General features: G+C 34.2%; 1 protein-coding gene across 1 annotated transcript in view; it reads right to left on the reverse strand.

Moving 5' to 3' along the window:
• The window catches only part of LOC145256432 (sphingosine-1-phosphate phosphatase 2-like), an 81,483-nt gene extending 69,357 nt beyond the window's left edge, over nucleotides 1–12,126 (reverse strand). Inside the window, exon 1 of the mRNA XM_080115325.1 lies at nucleotides 11,198–12,126. Coding sequence (XP_079971451.1) covers nucleotides 11,198–11,974 — 777 coding nt within the window. The 5' untranslated portion in view covers nucleotides 11,975–12,126. The remainder of the gene's footprint in view (nucleotides 1–11,197) is intronic.
• Nucleotides 12,127–27,659: the final 15,533 nt, after the last annotated feature.

Below are 27,659 nucleotides of genomic sequence, written 5' to 3' on the forward strand. Positions count from 1 at the left end.
ATCTATTCTACTCTCCAATCTTTAAAGACGAAAGCAAATTTATTACCGATCTTAATCTTATATAGATGCCTCCCCCATATATTTATCACCTGAATTAAAAAAATATGATTCATTCAATTCATGCTAGAATTGAAACGGGTGTTAAACGATGATGATGTAGTAATTCATTGAGCCCAGGTTAGATTATTTAAACAAGGAAAAAGTGAGTTTAATAAACCAATAAAATATAAATAAAAAAGACAAAATCCAAAATTAGTCTCTTCCTGCTCTCCCTCTCTTTTTACAACTAAAGTTTAAATAATATTACTACTTCTTGTTTATAATGGACTAGTCCAATCGATTCTTTTCTTTCTTTATTACTTTTGACTGTTAATAAATAAAGAGGATGATAGATATTGTATGGGCCACTTGTTGAGTTAATTAAAAAATCCTATTACCTCCTGAGAAAATGTACAAAAATGACATTGAAATGCAACATTGATTGTTCATATAAGACTCATTTCAACAGCTAACACATTGAATCTTCATAACATGATTCACAGCACATAAGGATGGATTTTTCTTTTTTATAATCTATATCATAAATCTCACCTGTCTGTTTAAATGTATGTATGTATGTATGTATGTCTAAAACTTTCAACAGAAGCGACAGATTTTCATGAGATCGGTATCGCTTTGAAGCTTGACCCTTCGGACGACAAATATCGAAAAATTGGCTAAAAACATTAATTCCTTCACCCTCAACTGGGTACTTTTCTACGGGGAGGGGGTCGCTTTTTTCATCTATATTTTCGAAAGTCATCCTCTCTTTTCGCTTGACTAGCCTTAATTTAAACCTTCATCACTTCCGGTTTGGCGAAGACGCAACAGCAAAGACGTCACGTTTTCTTTTCACATTCTTTTCCTTCTTCACGGTACAGGTTCAAGCTTGCCTGTTGCCTACCTGCCTACTACCATTTTTTTTTTTTGCTCAACACACACCTCCAAACATCCGGGCATCCAGGCTAGTAATTAGATAAAAAAAAAAAACTCAGATTGTAAAACAGACAGAAGCATAATTTGATAAAGATTTCATTCACTAACGTTTTCAACTTGGATTTTGTTTTTGTGAAAGACAACTATATACAACCGTATATTTAGTTTAACATTTTGACGAGTGGTTCTTGTTAGTCGCGTGCAAGCGACTCTATAAGTCATTCCGTCGGTCAGTCGGTCGGTCTGTCCGTAACACTTTTGTGCTTGGCCTTTTTGGTTAAGATCAAAGGTCTGTTGTTAATAGATGCTGTTCTTAGCTTTTTGGCCAAGATCAAAGTGTAGTATCTGATCTTACTACATGCTGTACTTGTTTGTAACTTTGTGATATAAAGTGGAGGATCACTTTTCTGTATTAATTTAATGTAAAATGATCACCCACTTTACAACCAGTCAGTCTCAAAGCCATTCAAGTCATTCTCCAGATCATTCAAGTTGTTTTTGAAGGATTCCAGTTATTTTTTAAGCATTCAAGTCATTCAATTCATCCTTAAGTTCATTAAAGTCATTCTAAGTCATTTACTTTTTATTTATTTAATCATTTCAGCCCATTTTTCGGTCATTTTAGTTTATCTTTAAGAATTTCATGTCAATCCCACATTCACGCATTCATTCATTACACAAGAGCATGCGACTAATGGCTATCGGCCTTGTTCTTTAAGATGGAACAATTTTTACATGCATAGATGCATACAATATTGAAAAGTTGTAAAACAGCAACATTAAAAAAGAAATTTCTCATCACTAAAAATAAAAACCCAACTTGAAGTAATCTGAAATAACCTAATAAATGTCACAATAACATTTATCGGGTGGGTATTTTATTTAATTTTCTATTTTTGAACGATTACTTAAACTCCAAAGATGTGACCTTCTTGTGTCGGCCATTTTTTCTTGTTCTCAGAGAACACTCGATACTACTTGTTTCTCTCTCTTTATATATATATATATACAGGATAATCTACTAAACTAATGAATGAATTATGAATTTTAAAAGACTGCGTCTGTCAAACAAGATAACCACCTGATGTCAGGTGTTATGTAAAAACGAAACTGGATGAAACTGAAACGAAATACCAAACCAACATACTCATAAAAAACTGAGTGAATGAATTACAGTTTCGAAATATTTTTATACTTTGTAACAGATGGATTTGCAATAAACACAATCAGGAGCGAATTCTCGTGGCTGGAGATTTTGCAATACACTTTCTTTCTGGCATGTCCAATCAGAAGCGTGTTCTCAGTCATGTGACCAAGTTTATAAAGCGTTAAACCGACAACACACTTGCTCTCTCTTTCTTCCCAGATCTTGAACGAACAACAACACGTGGAAAGGACCTGTCGCCCCCAACTTCTCTCTTGGAACATGTTGCATGAACAGCAACAGGTGTTAACACACACAAGAACTTATCCACCGTATGGGCTCGGGTTTTGACTATGAGGTGAAAACAAACAAGCCAACATGACCATCCCCACATGTGGTACAAACATGTACTCTCTTTTTAGCACAGGACTCTCTAATCTTTTGACTCCTCCCCATCCATACATGGACATACGCTCCTACTACTAACTTCTAGGAGACACGAGTACACACCACTACCACATATGCAAACATACCCGAACAATATTCTCTTTGAATAGGCCTGTATAATCATCAACATCTCTACTCAGAAACCTGTTTCATTATTCTTACTAACGAAGATAACCAATAAAGTTGGTTTTAAATGTTAGAATGGGACTTCATGTTTTCATTTTTACAACTTCAATTATTTTTCTTGAAATCTCTGAAAGACTTAAATTTTGAAAAAATGAAATAATTACGCAAACTTTTACTTCATATAAACTTGTGTGAAAGAATTAAATATTCTTTCTCTCTCTTTTTATATATATATATATATATATATATATATATATAGGATAATCTACTAAACTAATGAATGAATCATTATGAATTTTGGAATATCTATTTTAAAAGACCGCGTCTGTCAAACAAGATGACCACCTGATGTCAGGTTTTATGTAAAAACGAAAACTGGATGTAACTAAAACGAAATACAAAACCAACATACTCATAAAAAAACTGAAATAAAATAGTTTTGCAAATAAGTATAACACTTTAATTCCTTTCATCACTCATTGCTCATAATTTTTTTTATTTTTTTTATTTCGTTTCAGTTTCAATCAGTTTTCGTTTTTGCATAAAACCTGACATCAGGCGACCATCTTGTTTGACGAACGTGATCTTTAACAATTAATCCGCAATATAATCTACTTATTACGGTATCTTAAAGCTGAAAAGTTTAAGATAACTATCATTTCTTTTAATCCAAACTGTTTTGATGTTACGACAAAGTAAGGGTGATTACAAAAGTTACAAAGTTAAAATAGTGCGAATAAAAATAAAGCAAAAATGAAGTTATTAATGGAAATAGAATTATTGCTTTCCATGAAAAATAATTCAGTAATTGATTAATTAGGTTTAATGATAATCTCGTATTGTGACAATTCAAATCAGTAAAATCTATCTATATATTTATAAAAGTGAATGTGTGTGTATGTGTGTGTGTGTGTGTGTGTGTCTGTATTTCCCTACACAATAACTGTCAATTTTAAGTCTACAGACTCTAAATTTGATATACAGGGTACTGAGATTTGGGAAAATCGATGTGATCGGTTTTTGGCCAGAAATTTGGCTGTTAAGGGGTAAAAGTTCAACGATTTGACTTTTGAGAACTCTATCAAACTCCTCCGACAATTTTGGGTCCAAACACTTGAAATTTGAAATGTAGATTACTTGGACAAGGATCAAACTTTTTAATTTGATTTGAGCCCAAAACAATAAATGTTAAAGGGTCAAAATTGGGGTCAAAGTTTTAAAAAATTTGACCTCTGCGGTCTCTACCAAATTACTCAGCCAATTTCTGATCTAAACATTTGAAATTTTACATAAAGGGTATTCAGAAATAGAGCAAGCTTTTTCATCGGTTTGGGTCGAAAATTCGAGCTGGTCAAAGGTCAAAGTTCAAAAGATTTTGCCTTTACGGTGTCTAGCAAACTACTCAGCCAATTTTTGATGTAAACATTTGAAATTTTACATAACAGGTATTCAGACATGCAGCAAGATTTTTAATCAGTTTTGGGGCGAAAATTTTGCTGCCAAACGGTCAAAGTTGAAAGAGCTGACCTTTGTAGATTCTACCAAACTCCTCTGCCAATTTTGGGTTTTAATTCACGGGTTCAAGCCTGTCTGCCTATTACCACTTTTTTTTTTTGCTCAACACACCTCCAAGCACCCGGGAAACGCCGGGCACCCAGGCTAGTTTATTCATAAATGAATCTAAGAGTTAAAAAAAAAAAAATGATAATAAATATCTGTCCAAACCCCTTTGCCAACTCTCAACTTCAACTGTAATCTTCACCAATTGTTCTCACTGTCTCTCGCTCTCATAACTGTCCAAAAAAGAAGACTGCCCTGTGTTTTCCCCCTTTTCATTTTTGCAGCAATCATTGTTCTCATGTGAAAATTACTGCCATATGTATATTATTAAATTGTCTATCAACAAAAGTTTTTTTTTTCACTTCCTTTCTTGATTCTGTCCCATGACAGGATAGACAGAGGTGTCGTCGCTTGTGTAAGTCACGTTTTGCATTATTTTTGCGACATTCCCTTCTGATGTCATCATCACAAATAGTGCAGCTGGGTGCAGGCTGCTTATTGTAAGCTCAACTTGGCCAATCCCACAGCATCTCATAACCTTTCCATCTGTGATTATCACTAGCTTGGCGTCTCCACTGATGACATACCGCCTTGTTCATCAGGGGTTTTAGAACAGTCAGTGTCAATTAGGACCATGCATTGCTGCCCATCAACAAGTATGTAGATGACCGGATGCACCTCGTTTGTCACTTGCATAGAGAGTAGACTGGTGCTGACGTTTTCCCCCAGAATCGTTTCCCTGGCATTTTGCTGCAAAGAGGCTGGTTTTGTTGCATTTAAAACATTGTAGTCTATGCCGCGACCTTTGGACACTTATGATATTGGGCTGTCAAGTTGCGCAATCTTTGATTATATTGAGGTGGCCACTGCATCTATAACAGGTGATCCCTGTTTGAGGATTCATTGTGGGTCGAACTTTAACCTCATTCCAAAGTGGCTGCAACAATAACCTCAGCTGCAACAATAGAAATACCATCTTAACTAAATTAGTTTTAGTTTTATAACAATTTCGTTAAATTAATAATTCACTAATCAAGCAATATCATAATAATTAGGCTATATTAGCAGTGTTTGGCTATTAAATTAATTGATACAAATTATTATAAAACTAATTTGGTTAAGATACTGTCATTTCAATGGCAGCCATCTTGGTGTTTGTACATTATAATAGGATGCCCAAAAAATACATTTTAAATAAAAACGCTATTATGTAATTACAATAAAATGAGTAAAATAGTGTTTAATTACAGAAAAATAGTCAAGTATAAAATAATTACAAGAAAAAAAAATCAAATTTGTTGTATAATACAGTTGTATCGGCTTCTTGTTTTGACAAACTAATTTATCTCCCTTGTTAATTTTTGTGTTTCAAATTAGAAAATGGCAGATTGATAACATTTTTTTTGAAAAAACAAATAGATTTAGCAAATCTTTTATTTGATCATTTTTCGTAATTTTTTATTTGTTATTAATTTCGACATGACACTATGTAATAATAGTGTTTTTACTTAAAATGCATTTTTTTTTTATCCAATTATAATGCACAGACATCTTAAATCTGGAAAGTTCAATATAACATTTTTAAAATACTAATGTTTGCTTTCTTGGCCTTACAAGGGTGCTATTAAACTATCTTGATTAGCAGAAATCAGGGGACCACAGTATTAATGCTGGAGTCCCTGAAGGGTCCATCCTGGGCCCAACTCTCTTCCTGATCTACATCAATGATCTCCCAAAACATATACTTAAATCATTCGTTGACATCTATGCTGATTACATGACCATCTATGGCAACACATCAAAGGCCGTAAATGACAAAGTTCTCTCTGATTCTCTTTCCTCTGATCTTGAGTGCGTAGTACGGTGGGGGAAGAGGTGACTGGTTACTTTTAATACATCCAAAACCAAGCTTCTATCTTTACATCATCAACGCTCTGATCCCCATCTGGCATCAATCGAAATGGATGTCTCTCGTCTTGGGGAGGCTCCATGTTTTGACAAGCTTCTGGGTTTGACCTTTACTCTTGATCTGGGATGGAACACGTACATTAGGTCTGTTGCCAAGGACGCTGGGAAAATGGTGGGATCCTTCTACCGCTCCAGAAGATATCTCACTACTGATGCAATTCTCTATCTGTATAAAAGCAAAGTACGTCCAAGGATGGAGTGCTGCTGCCACATCTGGGAAGGAGCTGCTAAAAGCAGCCTATCCTGCCTTGGCAGAGTACAAAATAGATTTTGTGGCTTAGTAGGGGATGTCCTTTTCGCTTCCCTGCAGCCTCTCTTCCACAGAAGAGACATTGCGAACCTGTCTTTGTTTTACCGTTATTTACATGGCAAGTGCTCATCTGAGCTCCAATCTCTGCCCCCCCCCTCGCCAATCTTTGCAGTATTTTTCTCTAGATACCTCTCTCCTGCCTTTCTCGATGAGATTTGGTTTCAAGATATTTGTGACATTCTCGAAATGTCATAACTATCTGGAAGTAATAATATCTAGCAATCTTAGGTTTGATGACCACTTGTCTTATATATCCAACAGGGTTCATAGGGAGCTTTTTATGGGTTGCAATGTCCTCATGAAAGGCATTTTCTGACTAGACTTCACAAGGCAATGATTCGTCCCCACTTCGAAATACAGGTCCCTACTGTTTGCCGGGGTTGGCAGGGTGTTCTGATTCTTTTGAACATCTACAAAGTCATACCATCACTACATATTCTTTGCCGTGACCCTGTTCTCTCTGAAGTATATGAACTGCTTGGAGTAGATCTGTTGACTACTCACCGGAATATGACGGTTGCATTTGTTGCCTATGGATTATCTCATGGTTCTTGCCCCACCACAATGCTTAAATATCATCCTGTGCTGCAGCTGAACAGAACAAACCTGTGACGATATACATTCACATTAGACCCTCTGCATAATCGCATTGGTGTTTGCTCAGAGATGTACCGCCGATTTCCTTTCACATTGTGTTCTGCAGTGATGCCTCAGAATTGTGTGAATGAACATGTATGACTGTCACATTTTCAGAGTTCTGAATATCATGGTATTCCTAAGTTTTACGCATTCACTAATTAGCTAGGTAGCCTCTGTCTATTGCTACCGGTTTTTATATGATATATTGAAATATATATATGTATATTGAGTAAAATGATTCATAATTATGAATTAAAAACCAGTCTCAAAAGGAAAAACAAACAAAATCAAATCGCTTGTACGATCGTTTTATTGAAATTAACAATAAGTATTGACAATAATTTGACAAAAGTTTTCCCTTTAAAACATAGTCTCTTCATAATCGAGTTGATTTTGTTTGTTTTTCCTTTTGAAACTGATGTTTTAATTCACAATTATGAATCGTTTTCAATATTAAAATAGCTCTAGGATATCTATACCTATTGAGCTTATTATATATCTATATTACAATGGGCATTGTTTTCTTTTAATAGTTTTAATACATTTACTAATACATTAAAATAAACTCTGCTCTTTAAACTCTAGGTCTACTTCCCTCTAAAAAATATAAAAACGAAATGTGTGTGTGTGTGTGTGTGTGTGTGTGTGTGTGTGTATTACGGTCACAATGCAAAAAATGCCCCTTCTGATTATCTTCCTTTCAGATAACGTGAAGTCATGGTGAAATTCGTGAACTATTTTCAAAATAATTAATTATAAATTGTTTATATATATAAAAAAAATCCTATACATTTGAATACTTGGTACTTAAGCACTTATTGTTTAGAAAGCTATTCTTAACCTGAGGAGGAGAGGATGTTTTGTAACTATTGTGTACTTTCACCTAGCAATAAAAAAAGATACCGTAAAACATGAATTTAACTTAAAAAACAGTACTTCTGCAGTGTACTTAATAACGTTATTATTAAGAAAGTTCTTAACATGGGGGGGGGGCTTTATTCCCTATTCTGTACATCTAACAAATTAATAAACAAAAATACCCCAAAAGTTGAATTAAAAACGTTTGATTTTTTTTATGATGGGCAACACTTTCTGCATCGTAACCACCTTCTCGGCTATGAAGAAAGCACTGAAGAAGCAGCAACTAAAACTGAATTTGAGCACCTAATCTTGCATATAACCAATCGAGATTAGCGGTAAAATCTTTGTCAAATACTCTAAAATGGTAGAATGGTCCGGAAAGGATGAATTCATGGGCGTTAAATTTATATACGAAACTATTCCCCCACTCCAAAATTTGAAATGTATTTGGTAAATGTGGCCTGGTAGACCAACATACAACCTACCTTTAAAAACTTGCTTTTTGTCGGTTTTCGAGTGTACTGAAAACGAATATTGCATTCAAAATTGAGTCGGACAACTAGTTTTTACAATATTGCAAACATACTTTCCCGCACGTTTCATGTAGTAATATAAGGTGGTGGCATTATTTGTTTATGCCACGCACATAAACGGGGAGAGAGGGAATGACGTAATCAAATTACAAGATAACGATAAGCCATTCTTAACATGGGGAGGTTGAGGGTATCTATTCTGAAAGCCGTTCTTAACACGGGGAGGTTGGAGGTGTCTATTCCGAAAACCGATTTTAACATGGGGAGGTTGGAGGTGTCTATTCCAAAAGCCGTTTTTAAATTGGGGAAGTTGGGGGTGTCTATTCCGAAAGCCGTTCTTAATATGGGTAGGTTGTAGGTGTTTATTCCGAAAGCCGTTCTTAACATGGGTAGGTTGCAGGCGTTTATTCCGAAAGCCGTTCTTTGTTGTAAGCATACTCGAAAACCTAGAAAAGTAGACATTTCGAATGTGAACGGTGATTTGGCCTTAATGTAAAAAATATAAAAAAATTTACTAAATTGACTTTTTTGTTTAAAAATTAAATTATTTCATTTTTTTAAATAAAATTTTATTTATGTTGTCCCCCTACCATTTCTGCGCACATTGCTTATTGCTTCATAAACAAATATGGCGGCTATGTATTATGTGGAAAAGTATGTTTGCAGTATCGTGAAAACTAGTTGCTGGCCCCAATTTTAAATGCTATATTCGTTTTCAGCACACCCGAAAACTTTCTAAACAAGTTTTTAAAGGTAGGTTGGTCTACCAAGTCACAAACACCATACACTTTTTTTTGTCTTTCTTTTCTTTCTTCTTCGGGTATTCACAATTAATCAATTAAAAAAAAAAAAAAAAGGTAAAATTTCATTTTTTTTTAACATAATTTTTTTAGGATGTTATTTTTGGTAATTAAGTTTACGCTATTGCATTTTTGTTTCAATAAATATTGATTAACCACGCAGAGACGAGAAACACACATATAAACACATCATAAGTGGTCGACCAGTAGTAAGTACCACACAATCTTATGTCAGTAATTTTATAGGATCACTCCAGTAATCTAATCGGATGGTTTTATTGAAAATGAATGAAAATAAATAGTTTGTTGTTACATTATATGACGTCAGGCGGACATGTCCTTCAACCCCACTACTACCCCTAAGTCCGGAGCAATGACATTAAATAATGCATTCGTTATTAGGAAAACAGCCTGAAGACGGGAGTGATTCTATAAAAAAAAAAAAAAAAAAAAAAACTTAATTTTATCTTTTGTATGGACTAACATTATAAGGGTGAAATAATGCAATGATCATATTTTCCTGAAATTTTCGATATTTATTCATTATCAAATAACATTACATAATAAAAGTAGGTTTTGTTAAATATATGAGAGGATTTTTTTTAGGTGTTCTATCCCACCCTCCCCCAATATTTCATGTTACGAAAAGTAAACAAAATAAATGTAGGTCCATAAAAATTTCAACATTTTTAAAGCTGAAAAGATGAATTAATACAGGGTGACCCCCCCCCCAAAAAAAAACAGGACATTCAATTGTTTTTCTGAGCATTTTACAGTCAACGGAGAAAAAAAGGCCAAAGACCCTAGAGTTTTGATGTGATATTTTGAATATAATAAACTAGTTATGACCAAAGTTTCATTTCATTCGGACAAAACACTAAGAAACGGGGCCTCATTAGAGATGGGTCCGTTGTTTTTTTTTGGGGGGGGGGTCACCCTGTGTATATATAAAATCCCATTATTTATTTCACTTACCTTAAAGTTGTAAATAAAATTTGACATAAAATAAATATTATTATGTAAAAAAAATATATATAAACACTTTCTCGATAATTTTTTTCTCGGTAATATAATTATTTGAATTACAACAACAACAAAAAAACAATTCTAAAAAATAATTATTTTTTAAAAAGCTTTAAATGACATTAAATTAAAATATTATGCCATATAAGTATTGATTGAGCCGATATAGCCGAAATTTTTTATGCGCCTTTGTTATGATAAGGTACATCCAACTAAATATTATAGTATCCGTTCGTTCGATGATTGATGCATGCACAGATACGGATTAAGAAGGATTAGTATTTATTTAATTTACATACCACAATACCGCATTTACTCTAGAAGTTTTCTCGGAAACTACTGGGATAATCTGGCTGAAATTTTGTACGGACCTTTGTTATGAAGTGCAACGAACTAAATATTATGGTATCCGTTTGAGGTACTCATGCACTTATTGATTCGTGCTGAAATAATAACGTTATTATTTAAAAAGCCATTCTTAACATGGGAAAGGGAAGGTGTTTTGTACATATTCTGTAATTTAACCTTACAATTGAATAAAAAAAAAACATATAAAACCTTAATTAAACTTGGAAATACGATTTAAAAAATAGCGCGGATCAGTAAGTGCATTAGCACCCCGTTTGATACACGGTTATGAATTAATAGGGATTGGTATTTAATGCAAAAATGAGCGCAAATTTTAGAAATATTCAACCATCAATTTGGCATAACGCAACGCACTCATTCTAAATCAACGGACTATAAGTTTTTAACAGAACATATTACAATGGGAAGTGCAAAAAAAAAAAAAAAAAAAAAAAAAAATTACCTGGTATCTCTGACTAGCGATGAATAACATGGTGAAAGGTATGCAAGTGCCAACCATGGCGTGTGTGGATGGCATTCCGTACTCCAACTCATACCGGGCCTCAAGTTTGATGACCGGAGGCGATATCGGCCGGGGTCGCTTCAGAATGTCCTTGGTCGCTTGCCCGGCGTAGAGAGTGATCCACCAGGTAACAACCACCGTTCGACAAATAAATGCATCGACATTCCACAGGACGAAGGGAAAGAAAGTTGTGTAGAAGAGTTCGTTGCCGAGAGCAGCTCCAAAACTAAACAAATAATAGAAAAGTTTATTGTTTATTTTGTAGGGGAGCCGGCACTGGGCCGGTGGCATAGTGGTTTTAGTTGTTGATTTTGCAGGGATGTCACCGTTGGGGTAACTGGCTTTAGACACAGGGGAACTAGCTTCTTCTTCGTTGATCACGGTAGAAGATAGGTTTCTTTTTTGGACATGGGTCGTGTCGGTTCGGGTCGCAGTTGTGAGTTTCGTGTCACTGGAGATGTTTGTATGTCCATGGTGACCTGTTTCATCCTCACTTTGGGTTATTTCGCCGTTTTGATCATTGTAGCAAGTCATCCTCGGGTCGTCTTCGTCTCTGAACACAATGGAAGGGTTATTGAGTCCCGTTACCCCGTAGATCGCGTCCTCTGATGGAGGTTGGGTGTTGTCAGTGTTTAAGGTTAGTCCACAGTAAGTTTGAAAGCTTGCTACCAGATAAGGATCGTCTAGATAGGACACGACTTTATGGAGAAGATCCATTATTTTTAGCCGATAACTTGGCTGTAGCCTTCCTTTTCAATTCCACGGCCACACAGTGTATATCACATGGGACGGACAAAATATTTTTAATTTTGAAAACAAATTATTTAGACACTTGTAATTAAAAAACAACCAAACCAAAAAAATGAACACTATCGACAGTATATGTTTCTTTCTTATATATATATATATATATATATATATATATATATATATATATATATATATATATATATAAATTACACGGTTTTCAACATTATCAAAATAAAATAAAATAAATGCACTGAAAATTGTAAAATGAAATAAAATCGAAGTTCTAAATATAAGCCTATATAAACTTTTAAAAACTATTTACGTTTTTAAAATTTCCATTTACGAGACAAAAATTATTTGAGACAATTTTTGCATTAAATAAATTCATTTATCGCAGTTCCAGCTTTAAAAAAAATGATTATGTAAACATTTAAAAAATGCACGCAATACGTAATGTCTTCCACAGAGATTACTTTTTTTCTAGCAGACTCCAACATAAACAAAAAAAATCCGCTCAATGCAAAAATCGATTTGACTTATTATTGTTCCCATAAAACAGAAAGGTTAAGTAACAGTCGTCCACGTGATGATAACAAACTGGAATTAAAGCCAAACAAGACGACGACTACAACAAATAATGGTCAACGATGTGTGTTCTATCTCTTTTTCTTCCTTTTCATTATCGAGACGTCAACAAAAGTTGTTTCTCCGCTGATTGACGCCTGACAAACTGAAACAGAGTGACGTTCTCACTTACACCGGTGTTGAGTGTACACACATCCACCTGATAATAAAAGTCCGGTCCGGATATTTTTCTCTTACATTTTTCTAGTACAGTTTGGCATACTTGATTTTTCACGTTAATATATCTTTTTTATGGTTTTCTTTACGATTACCGTTTCCACTTTACTTCCGGTTTCCCCTTCTTATGTAAAGAATTTTTTTTTTTTTTTTTTTTTTTTACATAATTACATTATTATGTAGAAAAGCGCTCTTTGGCATGAAGAGGGGGGGCTTTCTTTACCTATTCTTTACTTGTACCTAACAATTTGATAAACAAAAGATACTGCAGATCTGGTTTGAAAATTGATTTCGGTGGTGTTGTAAAGTTGTGTTCTGTCCCGCCTACAATCTTTTGAGTCAGCATCAATAATCTTGATAATACGCACATCTGTTCGCATAACACACTCTCTTTCAACTCGACGGTCGTTCCTTTTACCTCTTCTTTTATGGATCTTGCATGAACTAATTTGCATAGAGTTTGTGTTACTAACACGTGATCATCAAATACAAAAGCGACGTTACCATTTTAGATTTTTTTTTCTTAAGCAAATGAACCCGACACACATGCTGGTCAGGTAAGCTACGACCCTCCTACCCCCACCCCCGATATCATGATCACAAACAGGGCAGGGAGGTACTATCCGTCTTTGTCGGGTACTTCTTCGAAGAGGAATGACGTATGCCTCATTCTCATGTGTACTCTCATCTGCAGATCGACTTTCAATAGACACCTCATCAGTTGGGAGGTTACTAGCATCGGAATAACTGTCAAGCGAATCTGAATTCAGATAGATTTGCCACTTCCTATCCTTGGAATCACTTTCATCACTTGATAAATACGTCCGTATTACTGGTCAAAGGTCTTTAACGTGCTAAGGTATCCCATCAACTTTCACAGATTGCGAGCTGTCACTTCAGTAACGCGACCCGTGTTATATTTTGTTGTGTACCTGCCATGCAGATCATCTCTTCTTTCATGCTTCTCTCCAGTTACTTCTGGTTTGGGCAATGGGTTAGCTTCAACACCTTTGATTCGAGCATGATATCTATGTAGTACGTCAGCTAGTGCGGTAGACGGTGAAATGTTATCCTATAACGTGATGTTGTGTCAGCAGACCACCTCCAATATTGAACAATTCTTTATGGCTGAGATGGTCTTAATGGTCTGGACTTTCTTCTACAATTCCGTTGCTACTTGGTGAGTAGATACATTGAAACTACAGATGCACGTCCCAATTTTTTGCAAATTCTCCAAACTCTTTATACAGTAGCGTTGTCAGTCAGTATTTTCATTGGCAGGCCTCACTCAAGTAAAATATTCTCCAACTGTTGGATAACTGGTCACGTCTGTCTGATGCAGTGACCACCATATTGCAACTCTAAAGAGGCAACAGTCAATAATAGAAAATTCTCACCATTGTGGTGGGTTATGTCCATCGCTAACCTGGTCCAGTTGTTTTTCACACTGAGTTTTCCTTTGTTCCAGTAAACAGGTGCCGGATCTATTGATCGACAGGTTTCACAGGCTTTCACAATGGATTTGGACACTTGCAGGTCAACTAACCTGGCAAAATATAAAGTTCGTTTCACACCTGGATGTCCACTTTGATGATGGATGTCAACCACCTGATCTTCATCCAGTTGTCCTACTGTTGTGCAACATCCGCTCTCTTCCTTCCTTGAGTAGATTCCTCTACCTGCGTGGTACTCTGGTGAGACCATCTGTATGGTTCTAACAGGACTTCATGAGTTTTACATCAATGGTCAATCTATATTCTTCCACCAGTGATTGCAGAGTTCCTAACCGTCACCTGATAAGCATTTCATCAGCTGCTTTCGTGTTCACACATGCTTTTCCAGTTAAAGTATCAGAAATGCACCGGTACACGCATACTGAATCAGTGAAGGACCAAATTGACTCTTTTGAGTGTCGCGTCGAGTTCAGCTAGATTGATGTGTTGAGCATCGTTAGTTGGACATAGCCAACACACATCCTCTATGACTGCTCCATTCGTTTCTAGTGTCATTCCTGTGGCCATGAAACTCACATCCACCCAGACTGTAATTTCTTTACCGTTCATACACCAGTCTCCTCCAATGGGACCCACTTCTCATGCTTTGCTCAAAATTTCTGCAGATATGTGCCAGAGAGATGTGTTTTTGATTCTGGCCCCTGAAAATAGCTGGTTGAAACAGATATAGCACCTTGTCGACATGGATTTGCAGATATGCATTCTGTAGATCCATAAGTGACACGTTGACTCCTTGTTGCTGCCACTCTCTTAGTTTCTGCATGCACACTTCTGCATTGGTAATGAAAGCATCTACAAACTCATTCAATTCAGCAGCTTTTTCTTCTGCATGATCACCATTAAGGGAATTAGACCCTTGGGTGAGGCAAGTTCTTCTGAATATGACACCAGCCATCCATTCTACTGCCACTGTTAAATCTCGTTCTCATAAAAATCCCTGGTATGACAAGGCACTGTTCTTGCACGTGTTACTCAGTTCACTGGGAAAGTGATCGTTTGCCCATTTCCACGATGCAGACCATTCTTTGTTTCTGCGACCATAAGTCACACTAAAGCCTTGCTTGTCAATCAGGATGGCAGCACATCTGTTTAGTCCTCCGAAACGTGCTTCGCCTGATCCTGCAAAATAAACTCTGAGTTTCTTGATCGCATCAATCCCCAACAGTAGATCAAATCCCAATGGCTGTTTATCCACGATCAATGTCTCAGTCGACAGCTGGAACTTAGCCAATCTCTATATTTATTCTGCTATATCCTTGGCAATTCAATGTCCTTCCGTCAGCTCCTAGTACTCCTGCTGACTTCTGCTTCAAAAAGCGACACACTGCTTTACTCACAAGAGTCTGTGAACACCCAGAATCGATCAACATCATGCACTCTTGCTCATCTACATGTACTTTCATGAAGGGGAGCTCCTTAATGTTCAGTTGGTTAGGGAGGAGACTAATGCTAATGTCTCCTCCCATTTGAAGGAATGGCGATGCTATATGTTCAAGACCACTGCATCCAAAGCAATGTATCTCATAACGGACTTTGCGCATCTGAGTGTCCGACCTCTGTTGACAATTCTGTAAGCAGTCCTTTGTCAAGTGGTTAGGATCACCACACCTGTAGCAAAAAATTTTCTACTGCTATTGCGCACTTTTGACTCTGAAGGTGTTCATTTGGCAGAGGTGGTGGCAGCCAATTCTGCAGAACCTTCATTGTCAGTCATGACAGTTCTCATTCGGGTCAACAGTTGTTCCTCAGTCATCGTTTTCATCCTGGATGAAGCACGAAATATATGTCTGACATGTTGTAGTAGTTCAGAAATAAATGCGCACGTTAACCAACATTCGAGTAATGGTCCCCCAACTGACGGGCCAAGCATCACACCTCAGCAAAAAACTCTGTCCATCGTCTCATCAAAGCGAAGTTGTCAAGTGACAAACTGGTCATATGCATTAACTGCATTCGTAGCATACACGGTTATAAGGGCCTGCTTGATCTGTTCTGCCTCTGCTTTCGGCTCTGTATTAAGTTGCCTGTATATGGCCAGAGCCTCACTTTGCAATCTCAATTGTAGGACGAGCTAGACATTTTCCATTGTGCAAAGCTCACGCACAAGTTCTGCATTTTTGATTCACTCGGAAATGGGCATATCAGCTGCTGCACTGTAATCAACCAGACATCAAAATCTTGCCCTCCATCACTGAAAGGCCGAAATAGCTTCTAGTTTGAACATTAATTTCAGTGGATTTTTAAAGTCGTGTTCTGCTGTCCTGCCTACAATCTTTTGAGTCAGCTTCAACAATCTTGATAATATGTCCGTTCACATAACATGCTGTCTTTCAACTCACTGGTCGTTCCTTTTACTCCTTTTATACATCTTGCATAAACTAATTTGCATAAAGTTTGTGTTACTCACACGTGATTGCCAATACAAAAGCGACGTCGCCATTCTAGCTTTTTTTTTCCTCTTAAGCAAATAAACACAACCCCCACACTAGTCAGGTAAGATACGATTTTCCCTACAGTAAAAAACTAAAAACAAAAACTAAAAACAAAGGAGTAACCGGAAGTGAAATGGAAATAGTAATTATAAAGATAACCGTTTTTATTAGTTTATTTATTTTTTTATTTATTTATTTATTTATTTTTAATTATTCATTTATTTATTTATTTTTTATTTATTTATTTTTATTTATTTATTCATTTATTCATTTATTAGTTTATTTATTTATTTATTTATTCATTTATTCATTTATTAGTTTATTTATTTATTTATTTTTTAGTTAGAAAATTTCAGTTCTTCTACAGAAGTTGACCAAATCAAACTGATTTTTATTGGATTAAAACAAAAATTTAGGTTTGATTAGTTTAGGTCAAAGGAAAAAAAACAAGAAACAGTTTAGCTCCAATTCTGTAGAAGCACCATGATTTCTCAATGATCATGTACATAGCTGCTCCCTTATAAAAATTTAATTACAAATTCTTTTAATATTATGTTTCTGAATTTTTTTTAGATGTGCATTAATTATTTATATTATTTGGAATCTTCGGGTGCATCTTGAACTTGAGAATCTTTCTATCAAACTCAGTTATCAATGTGTCAGGGATAGATAGTGTTTGCTTTCAGGTTGAGAAATGATTCCCGAATCAGGTAGAAAACATTCTTGGCTTTGTTTGTCATCTTGATAATAGAGCACGTATGTTCGATGGCGTTATACCAACGTCCTTTGCAGTATTTTGTTATAAGTAATCCTACCTTGGCCTTCCCTTTGATTTAAAACTTTCTAATTTGTTTTTGTGTCTGTTATATTACCACATTTTGCCACATAAACGCCATAACAACAGGAGACTTGTTGGCACATGTTCTCCTATTTTTGAGGTTACATCATGAATTTCAAACATAAAAGACCGAAAGTCCATACAGGGAGGAAGTGGAAGAGGAAATATGAAAAGTAACCTTGCATTGATAGCCCCCCACCCCCACGTCAGAAAAGACCATAAAAAATGACAAAAACTTATCTGGATTCCTTTCAAAGATATCAGATCAATGGTTGCCAAATTATTAGGCCTAAAATGGCAGCATAGTCTGGTAGAATAAAGTTTCCACAATTATTGATTGAACTTGAGTAATGAGTTCATGATTTAACGAATGGAAATTCAAATCCAAGATGAAAGTTCTTCAGGCTGTGTTGGTTTTATACCATCTAAATGCAGCTAACAAGAATGGCAAATTATATTGTTGGGGGTAAAACCTGCCATAAAGAATTTTTAAAAATCATGAATGAGTTGTTATCACATTGACACCCAAGCAGCAACTGGTTCTGTAATACAAAAATGGCGATTAAATCTTCTGCCTTAATTAACCTTTAAACATTGAAGAATGGTGGTAAGTGAGGTTAGAAGAGCGAAAGGAGGAAGGACAAGTGTGAGTCACATTTCATAAGTACAATTTCTGACAGAAAAGAAGAAGCAGTTTTTGAACTAGTGAGCGGGAAGACAAATGTGGGAGAAAATGAGAAGAAATCGTATGAAAGACAATTAATAGTTATGAGATTATTTCTGCAATGAAAGGGAACTGTGTAGATCAAAGTCCTACAATGAGGAAATCGCCATCCCTCCCTATATATATATATATATATATATATATATATATATATATATATATATATAAAATAAACTCATTTTCCCCCTATGAGTTTGACCTTAATAGGATTAAAAATCAAGACATTTCATGCAAATGTAATATGCACAAACTGCAGCACAATATCTGAGGTTTGTTATAGGCATATTACCTCTCCACTTCCTCGATAATCGTAGATTCCTATATTTTTTCTGCTGAGAGTTAATTGCCACAATCAGTTAAAATCAATGGAAGTAGTAAAATCTTTTCTCTCTAATTCCTCCTTCCCCCGCCACCACTTACACCGTTTCTGGGATCGTTCACAAGGGACAGTTACAAAGGAACACCGGTTTGGGTTTTCTTTACTTCGTAGTTGCTTAAAAAACTGGAATGGAATTTTACCGTGCCTTCCCATTCTATGCTTTCTACTGGACGAAACGCACCATGAACTTAACCGAATCAAAGGGTTATTTATGCCATTTTTTTTTTGCTTTATTTCGTTTTGTAGTTGCTTAAAAAACTGGAATGGAATTTTAACGCCCCTTTTCGTTCTATGTCTTCTACTGGGTGAAACACACCATGGACTTAACCGAATCGAAGGGTTATTTATGCCTTTTTTTTTTTTTTTTTTGCTTTTCGCTGTGTTTTTTTGTTTTTCCCAACCCATTCATCATTTTTTCCCCTTATTTTTGCTTTTTGTTTTTCTGATTTTTTTTTAAAGAAGTTTTATATTTGTTCGCTGTTTTATTTTTTTTTTTTTTGTTTTGGTTTTTCCGATTTTTTTAAGAAGTTTAACATTGTTTTATTTTTTTAAAATATTTAAACAGGATTATTACTTCGCTTATTCTTTACTTTACCCCTCCCCGCTACACACACACACACACACACACACACACACACACACACACACACCTCCAAACACCAGGGCAACGCCGGGTACCCCCGCTAGTTATTTCATAAATTCAACAAGGAATCATCTTAACTCTTTGCTACGAGATCTGACACAAATTATGCACTAAATTAACAGCAACAACAATAATCAAAAAAGGAAGAGTTTCTTGATTAAATTTTGATCTCTCATTTTTTATCGAAAAGATAAAAATAAATAAATAAATAAATAAATAAATAAATAAATAAATAAAAGCAACACCTTAAACACCATAATATTTTGAATTTCCACTGCGAGGGAGACAATTGAAATAGCAAATCAATTCAGCCAAGGAGCTGCGTAAACATTATATTTGTTTTTGTTTGTTTTGTTTTCACATTAATAAATGCGTATTACTGTTTATTAAGCCTACTTCATGTTTTTTTTTGTTTGAAATATTTTCGACAATTATTATTATCTCTTTACGTCGCACCAGGAAGATTATATTTTCCATTGTTGACGCAAATCTTACTTATGTGCCTCCTCTCTGCAAGGACAGAATCTATGTAAATGTTAGAAAGGAAAACGCGAATATAACATTTTTTTATTGCCTTATTATTGATCTTGAGAGAAAGACATTCATGAGTGGTGGTCAGACTCTAGCCAGAGTTTCCAGTAATGCCTCTTTGAACAAATCTAAATGTTATCATGTTCTACTTTTGAAATATCTTACATTATTTTATCATTTTAGTCCACTTGTCCTCTTCATTCGTATTTTGTTGAAGGAAAATAAACTCATCAGATCAAAGTTCGCTTTTATTGTTTTCGATGCCAGTTCCAAGAGGAGACATTCTTTTTTTATCCACATGATCCAAGCGATTTCGGCCATTCTATTCTTCTGTCTGCTAAAAGGAGGCGTTCGTTTTTTTTTTTTTTTTTTTTTTTTTTTTTGTTCTACCGAAGTCATTCCAGACAATGCATAAAACCACTTTATGTAAGGATCTAAGAACAAAGACGATTAAATTGTAGCAGTGGTACTACAAACGGCAACAGTATGGCTGCTGTACTGAATTTTTATTCTGCACGGCTGAAAGAATCGCGAAAGCTCAAGAATTCGCAATTAGAATTATTCACTTGAAAGTTGTATGGGTCAAGCAATCAAGCATCTGTAATAGCAAAACGATTGTGAGTTAAGCAGTATCTCAGATCTATTAGTCGGCCATTCGCAGTTTCTTTTTCTCCAGCGGTGGCAGGCTAAAGGATTTGTAGTTAGGTGCTCTCTTTTAGTAGAAAGTTGAAAACTTCTTGGTGGATTAGTATACCATCCTTGAGTAAAGTTATTAAATAAAGGATAATATTAAAGTCCTTCAGTAAAATTCCGAAATAAAGGATAGCTTGAAATCATTCTAGACTGAGGCAGGCAAAGAGCACGAATCTTGATGAACCACAATTTAATCATTGTAGCAAGTTGGACGAAGAATAATGTGCTGATATGTTTTCCAAACTATGTTAGCAATATAAATATATATATATATATATATATATATATATAATATAAATATATATATAAATATAAATATATATATATATAAATATATAATATAAATATATATATATATATAAATATATATATATATATAAATATATAATATATATATATAAATATATAATATAAATATATATATATATAAATATATAATATAAATATATATATATATAAATATATAATATAAATATATATATATATAAATATATAATATAAATATATATATATATAAATATAAATATATATATATATAAATATATAATATAAATATATATATATATAAATATAAATATATATATAAATATATAAATATATAATATATATATATAAATATATATATGTAAATATATAAATATATAATATGAATAAATATATATATATATATAAATATATAATATAAATATATATATATATATAAATATATAATATAAAAATAAATATATATAAATATAAATATATATATATAAATATATAATATAAATATATATATATAAATATATAATATAAATATATATATATAAATATATAATATAAAAATATATATATATATAATATAAATATATATATATAAATATATAATATAAATATATATATATAAATATATAATATAAATATATATATATATAAATATATAATATAAAAATATATATATATATAATATAAATATATATATATAAATATATAATATGAATATATATATATATATATATAATATGAATATATATATATAAAAAATATATAATATAAATATAAATATATAATATAAATATATATATATAAATATATAATATAAATATATATATAAATATATAATATAAATATATATATAAATATATAATATAAATATATATATAAATATATAATATAAATATATATATAAATATATAATATAAATATATATATATATATATATATATATATATATATATATATATATATATATATATATATATATATATAAATTCATAATAGCAGAGGCTTCGAGTTTCTTTTAACACCTTCTGCATTAATACCACATGGAATCAATTTTCCCTTAATTGGATTTACTCCGATAAAATTGATATGTCTGATCGCAATGAGGTCATCTTAGAACAGAAAATATAATCTTCTCAATCTGGAAAATATCCAAAGCTCCCCTTTAAGGGGATATCACAGCAGTATGAGCTTCATAGATACTATCTGTAGATGTAAGCGGGGAAAAACACTTCCTTTAATAATCTTATTCTCATTGGAATGTGCAAACACGTCCATTCGTGGTGAAAGTTATAACTGAAATTGAAATAACGCGATTCAAGTTGGTGCTTTTTGTTAAAATTATGTTCAAAATAACGTTCACGCATCATTGCATCTGAATAAAAAAAAAGTTTTTTTTTTTTATATATTTCCCATGATGCCACAGTGTGCTTCTATTTGTGAATTCCAACAACAATTGATAAGCTACCATAATGATTTTTGAATTTATGCTTAATTTCTAAACTGCACTCTAGTTGGTGCACGCATTTAACTTCGTTTCTGGCTTGCACAATTAGGGGCCATCTCTCATGTGAGTTGAGCATGTGACAGGAGATTATAAAAGGAGGCATCTACTGGATTCTTCCTCTTTTTCGCCCATGAGATAGCATTGCAAACTACTCGTCCACATTGATCAGATTGACCACAAAATTTTTCTCTTGGGACGCAAATGAACCTTCCACCCCTGAACTGGCTCTAGGTTCAAAATGAAGATCCAAAATCGATACATGGATATATTCATTTACTAACTTCCTTCTACTCATGGACTTTCTAACCTTTGTCTCCTTCCATACTTATGGACTCAATGGCTCTTTCTTTCTTTCCTATTTATTAACTTGTGCTGTTTCTTATTTTATTTTTTTAAGACACATACACACACATTAAAATTTATAAATTCAATTGGAATTACAGCATTCACCCACACCAAACCTCTTAGGTCAAAAAGCAGGATGCTTGAGAAATGGCTGACGTAGTTGAAAGCACGTTTTTTCGTCAAAAATATTAATTTTTTTACCAATCAGGGCTCGATTTTAAAAACATTATATTTTGCAAGCCTCTAGGAGCCTCTAAAGAAATATAAAAGGCTAGTAGAACTTCTCTCGTCAGAGAGTGACATCAGACACTAACAAAAAGACAAGTTGCAAGTCAAACGCTTGCCGAGCAAATTCAGTAGTTGAAATGACAGCTTTTCTTACGTATCAAAGAATATTGCTTGACTCTCTCTTTCTCTCACTTTGCCACAACACGTAGTCAGACTCTTTCTCTTATGCTCTCAAGCTTTCACCTTCTTCCTCCCTTCCTTCTTATATACAGACTGCCACCTTTGCGCACACTAAAAAAGGTATTTTCTTTTCTTTTAACGAAAATAAACAAAAGTCTATTATACATTATTTGGTAGTGTATTTCTTTTTATTTATTTGTTTCGGGGGACTTATGAAACTCCCTAACAAACTCCACAACAAAAAAGACTGAATGCAGTTGTTTTAAATAGAATGCAAGTTTATTACTCTATTTTACAAAGTTTCATAACAACAAAAAAGAGAGAGGAAGATAGATTTAATTTAAAACAAGATAGTCTTTAATATAATCCCTATCCTATATAAATAAAACAGATTGATATTGTGCATTAATCGAAGGGTTTAGTTTGAAATTTCATACAGGTTTGGGAGTGTATGTTTGTGTGAAAATATTTAACTGATAAATAGGGCTAGGACAACAGCATTTTCTTTTCATTGTTTTGACTCTCGAGTGTGTATCTATTGATATCTTATACACTTTTATTAGGGGTAGGCTATAGAAACAAAATTTTTCAAATAAATGCCAAAAAGTGGCTTATTGCCTTCATTTATATGTAAATAGATGGGAACAAGTGATTTTTTTCAAAACGGGTCAAAATTAGAGGGTCGCTGGCCCAAAACGTGATTTGAATGGCCCAAATTTCGCCCCCGAACACACTTAATCATTTATTGAAAGCCACAGGGTGCGTTTTTTGACTATAAATGCATTTGTATCATTAAATCTAACATTCCCATTGGCTATCCCACAAGTATAGGGTTTTTTAGGGTATCTCAGAGTCCAAAATGGGTCAAAATTACCCCAAAATTAGCCAAAAATGGTCGGAAATCACGGATTTTCCAAAATGCACCTCCCAAGCCACACAGGGTGCAATTTTTTACCATAAATGGTTCTATATCATTAAATCTAACATTCTCACTGGCTATCCCACCTATATAGGGCTTTTCAAGGTATCTTAAGGGTCCAAAATGGGTCAAATTTACCCAAAAATTAGCCAAAAATGAACGAAAATCACGGATAATCCCCAAAATGCAGGTATTATATCTCATCGGGCTCCTATAAACACTCCTGTATGGCTTTTTACAGTTGGAAGACTGAAATAACCACCCTGTTATCTTATCCATTTGTATTTAGGGTATTTAGAGATCTTTGGGGGGTGTAAAAAGGGTCAAAACAATCCAAAAATGACAAAATTACGCTTTACGGTACATAACATATGAATCATTAGTTCATTCATCAATGATACTTTTTAGAAACATCGTAACTTTACTACATCACTTTCTCAGAAAGTAATTAATTGTAAATTGAACATTGAATGTCAATAAAATGCTTTCCAAGAAGAGTCTGAATTCATATTGTTCTCATAGTTACCCCAAAATTGATGAAAATGGCCCTCGATTCGCTATTTCTCGATTTGTAACCAATATATTGAATAACTTGATAAAAGGTATGAGTAATTAGCAAAGGAATTATTTTGTTATTTCAAGACACAGCTTCACTTCACATTACTTTAAAATCATTCAACAGTAAAATATCAATATAATGCATTAAAGAGCTCGTCAATCACATCATTATTCTCTAGCACAAATACTGGTTTTCGTCTTGTCAAGTTCCATGCACCAATGACATTGCACGACAAAAATTTAATTTTCGATGTCTTCTGCTCTTCAATTCGGGAAGGATACTGCCATGTTTTCTTTCTATTGTCGTTGGGAAGTGGTTCCAAATATTCTACAATGTATTCATCAATCCCAATTTTCTCCCGTGTCATACCAACAAACAACTCTCGGCCTTTCTGCGTATCCCAGATGGCAATGCATGGTTCGTTCAACTCAACGTCGTCCTCCTGATCAGTATTGACGAGCACAGCAGATGTAGAATCTCCAGATTGATGCAGTTGATCATACATACTATCAGCATCTGGAGGTATCATGCTCTGGCAATTGGTCACTTATATCCTCCACTTCAAATTGGTCATCGTCCAAATCCAAACGATTGTGCAGTTCTTGCTCTGCCAGAAACCGTTCATGTTCCATATCGACGTGGAAAGTGTCAATGAGCCATTTGCGAGAGAGAGACTTTTGATCGACAAAGAATCTTTGTTCATGTACATCAAATTCATCAGGATTCACATCTTTTGAAAGTATATTGAGAAGGACATGGTGCTCTCGTTTCCATTTAATCATATTCACACGTCTGGAACCCTTTGCTTTGTAGACATCTTTGTCATAAATTTTTAGTGATCGATCAAGTTTATGTTTTATCCCAGGTATTGTAACATAACGAACATCACTTCCAAAGGCTTTCTGCCACAATTGTAGTAATCGCAAGGAGAACTGGTGAATATGATTTTTCTGTGTCGTGGTACCATATTTGGCAGCATGATGTTGCACAGCTTGAACACATTCAGCCTCAGTTGGAAGAGAATCAAGCAGAAGATAAGTCCAATCGTCGTAATTATAATCTTCGTCAATCTGCCCTGCTATACCAGCCATGTTCATTGCATTTTACTAACTGAAAAAGAAAGCAAAGTTCAATCAAATTCACAATTAATGCAATGCAATGTTATCGTGTCTATTTAAAGATGCCATTGCATTGTTACAGAAAGAAAACATTTCCTTATTTGGTAATTTTCCATCTATAACTCAAATTAAGCCCCTTTTTGACAACCTATGTTGATTCTTAGGGACTTTTTGACTCTCTTTGGCTAAATCGGCCATATTTAGCCCCTTTTAAAGGTCCTTATACCCCTCATTAACAGTGCAAAAGTTAGGAGAGTGCCTGCTTCAAGCATTTCCCAACAGTTTCTGCCATGTAGAGGTGTCTTTGGGCCCATGGGAGGTGCATTTTGGAAAATCCGTGATTTCCGACCATTTTTGGCTAATTTTGGGGTAATTTTGACCCATTTTGGACTCTGAGATACCCTAAAAAACCCTATACTTGTGGGATAGCCAATGGGAATGTTAGATTTAATGATACAAATGAATTTATAGTCAAAAAACGCACCCTGTGGCTTTCAATAAGTGATTAAGTGTGTTCGGGGGCAAAATTTGGGCTATTTTCACGCGTCGACACGGTCAAATCACGTTTTGGGCCAGCGACCCTCCAATTTTGACCCGTTTTGAAAAAAATCACTTGTTCCCATCTATTTGCATATAAATGAAGGTAATAAGCCACTTTTGGCATTTATTTGAAAAATTTTGTTTCTATAGCCTACCCCTACTTTTATATAGAGTGATGTGGTTCTCAGTTGATTAACTGCGTCTAACTGTGTCGGAGAGAGAGAGTCAAAACAATGAAAAGAATATGCTGTTGTCATAGCCCTACTGACATACTCTTAAACTACTAGTCAGATAACACGGAAATAAACAGGAAATAATAATCATACACCAAGGATGGTTTATAACGAGTAAAATCTTTGTTTGGATGGATGAATAACGCATACAGAAATATGTCGGCAAGTTGAAATGCAAAATGTTCATTTCAACTTGCCGACATATTTCTATTACTTTTCTGCAAAATTCAATCATAGCTTGAATGGTTTAATTTTAAATCTTTTTTATCTATCTGTCGATAACTCAAATGGTAGGGAATGTGGCTGGAACACTAAATGTTTTGGTTTTGATTCTAGCTGATGGCATGCAAGTCATTTTTTACAAAAATCTTTTGAAATCACTACTATATATTAGGTACAATATAATATTCAATTCAGAGAATTGGCTCTGTAATAATAAATACAAAATCTGCATGAATTAAAATATATTTAAGAGTATTTTATGACCGGCCAAGGTCGGCCCCACCTTCGGTAGTGGGCAATAACAGATGATTAATAATCTGTTTTGTAATTCAGAGGTGAAAGAGTATTTGAACCAATCAGTGCCAAGCTTATAAACTAAATACAGATTCAAAGTTGTAAACTGCAAACTGTTACTGGTGTGGTCATCTACAACTGTTACTGCTACTACATGCTTCTATAAATGCTCCCAAAGTGCTTGAAAGGGCTACTTATAGCACTTCAGCTTTTTCCACTAGGAAGGCTAGAGACATCAACCCTCTATGAAGAGACACAGGAAATATTGCTCTCTGCAGTATCTCAGCCTTGAAAAATGTTTATTTTTGGAACAACATTGAAGTTTCGTCCCTGAGAGATGCTGCATAGAGTAGTACTTGAGTGTGAGCAAGAGACACTGCTGGGAACGCTTTACCGAGCTGCATCTCAAGTTAAGTTAGATTATTCACAAAAATGGCAATTTTTTTTCCGACACATTATACCTTCTTAAAATATTTGTTAGGTTATAGAACCTGGTTAGCCAGGGACGAAATTATTACATATGCTTTCCGGCATTTAGGGACCTCAACAGTGAAAGGGTGAGATTTTGCTGCTTTGACACTTCACTTTGAACGTATAATCAAGGAATATCCAACATTATCAAAAGTTTGTATTATTTAGATTCTTTGGACTACTATAACCTTTGACCTTTTTCAGATAATTGCATGAACACGCA

The sequence above is a fragment of the Euprymna scolopes genome, chromosome 32 (assembly GCF_053919585.1).
Source record: "Euprymna scolopes isolate OS-2025 chromosome 32, ASM5391958v1, whole genome shotgun sequence".
Lineage (NCBI taxonomy): Eukaryota > Metazoa > Mollusca > Cephalopoda > Sepiida > Sepiolidae > Euprymna > Euprymna scolopes.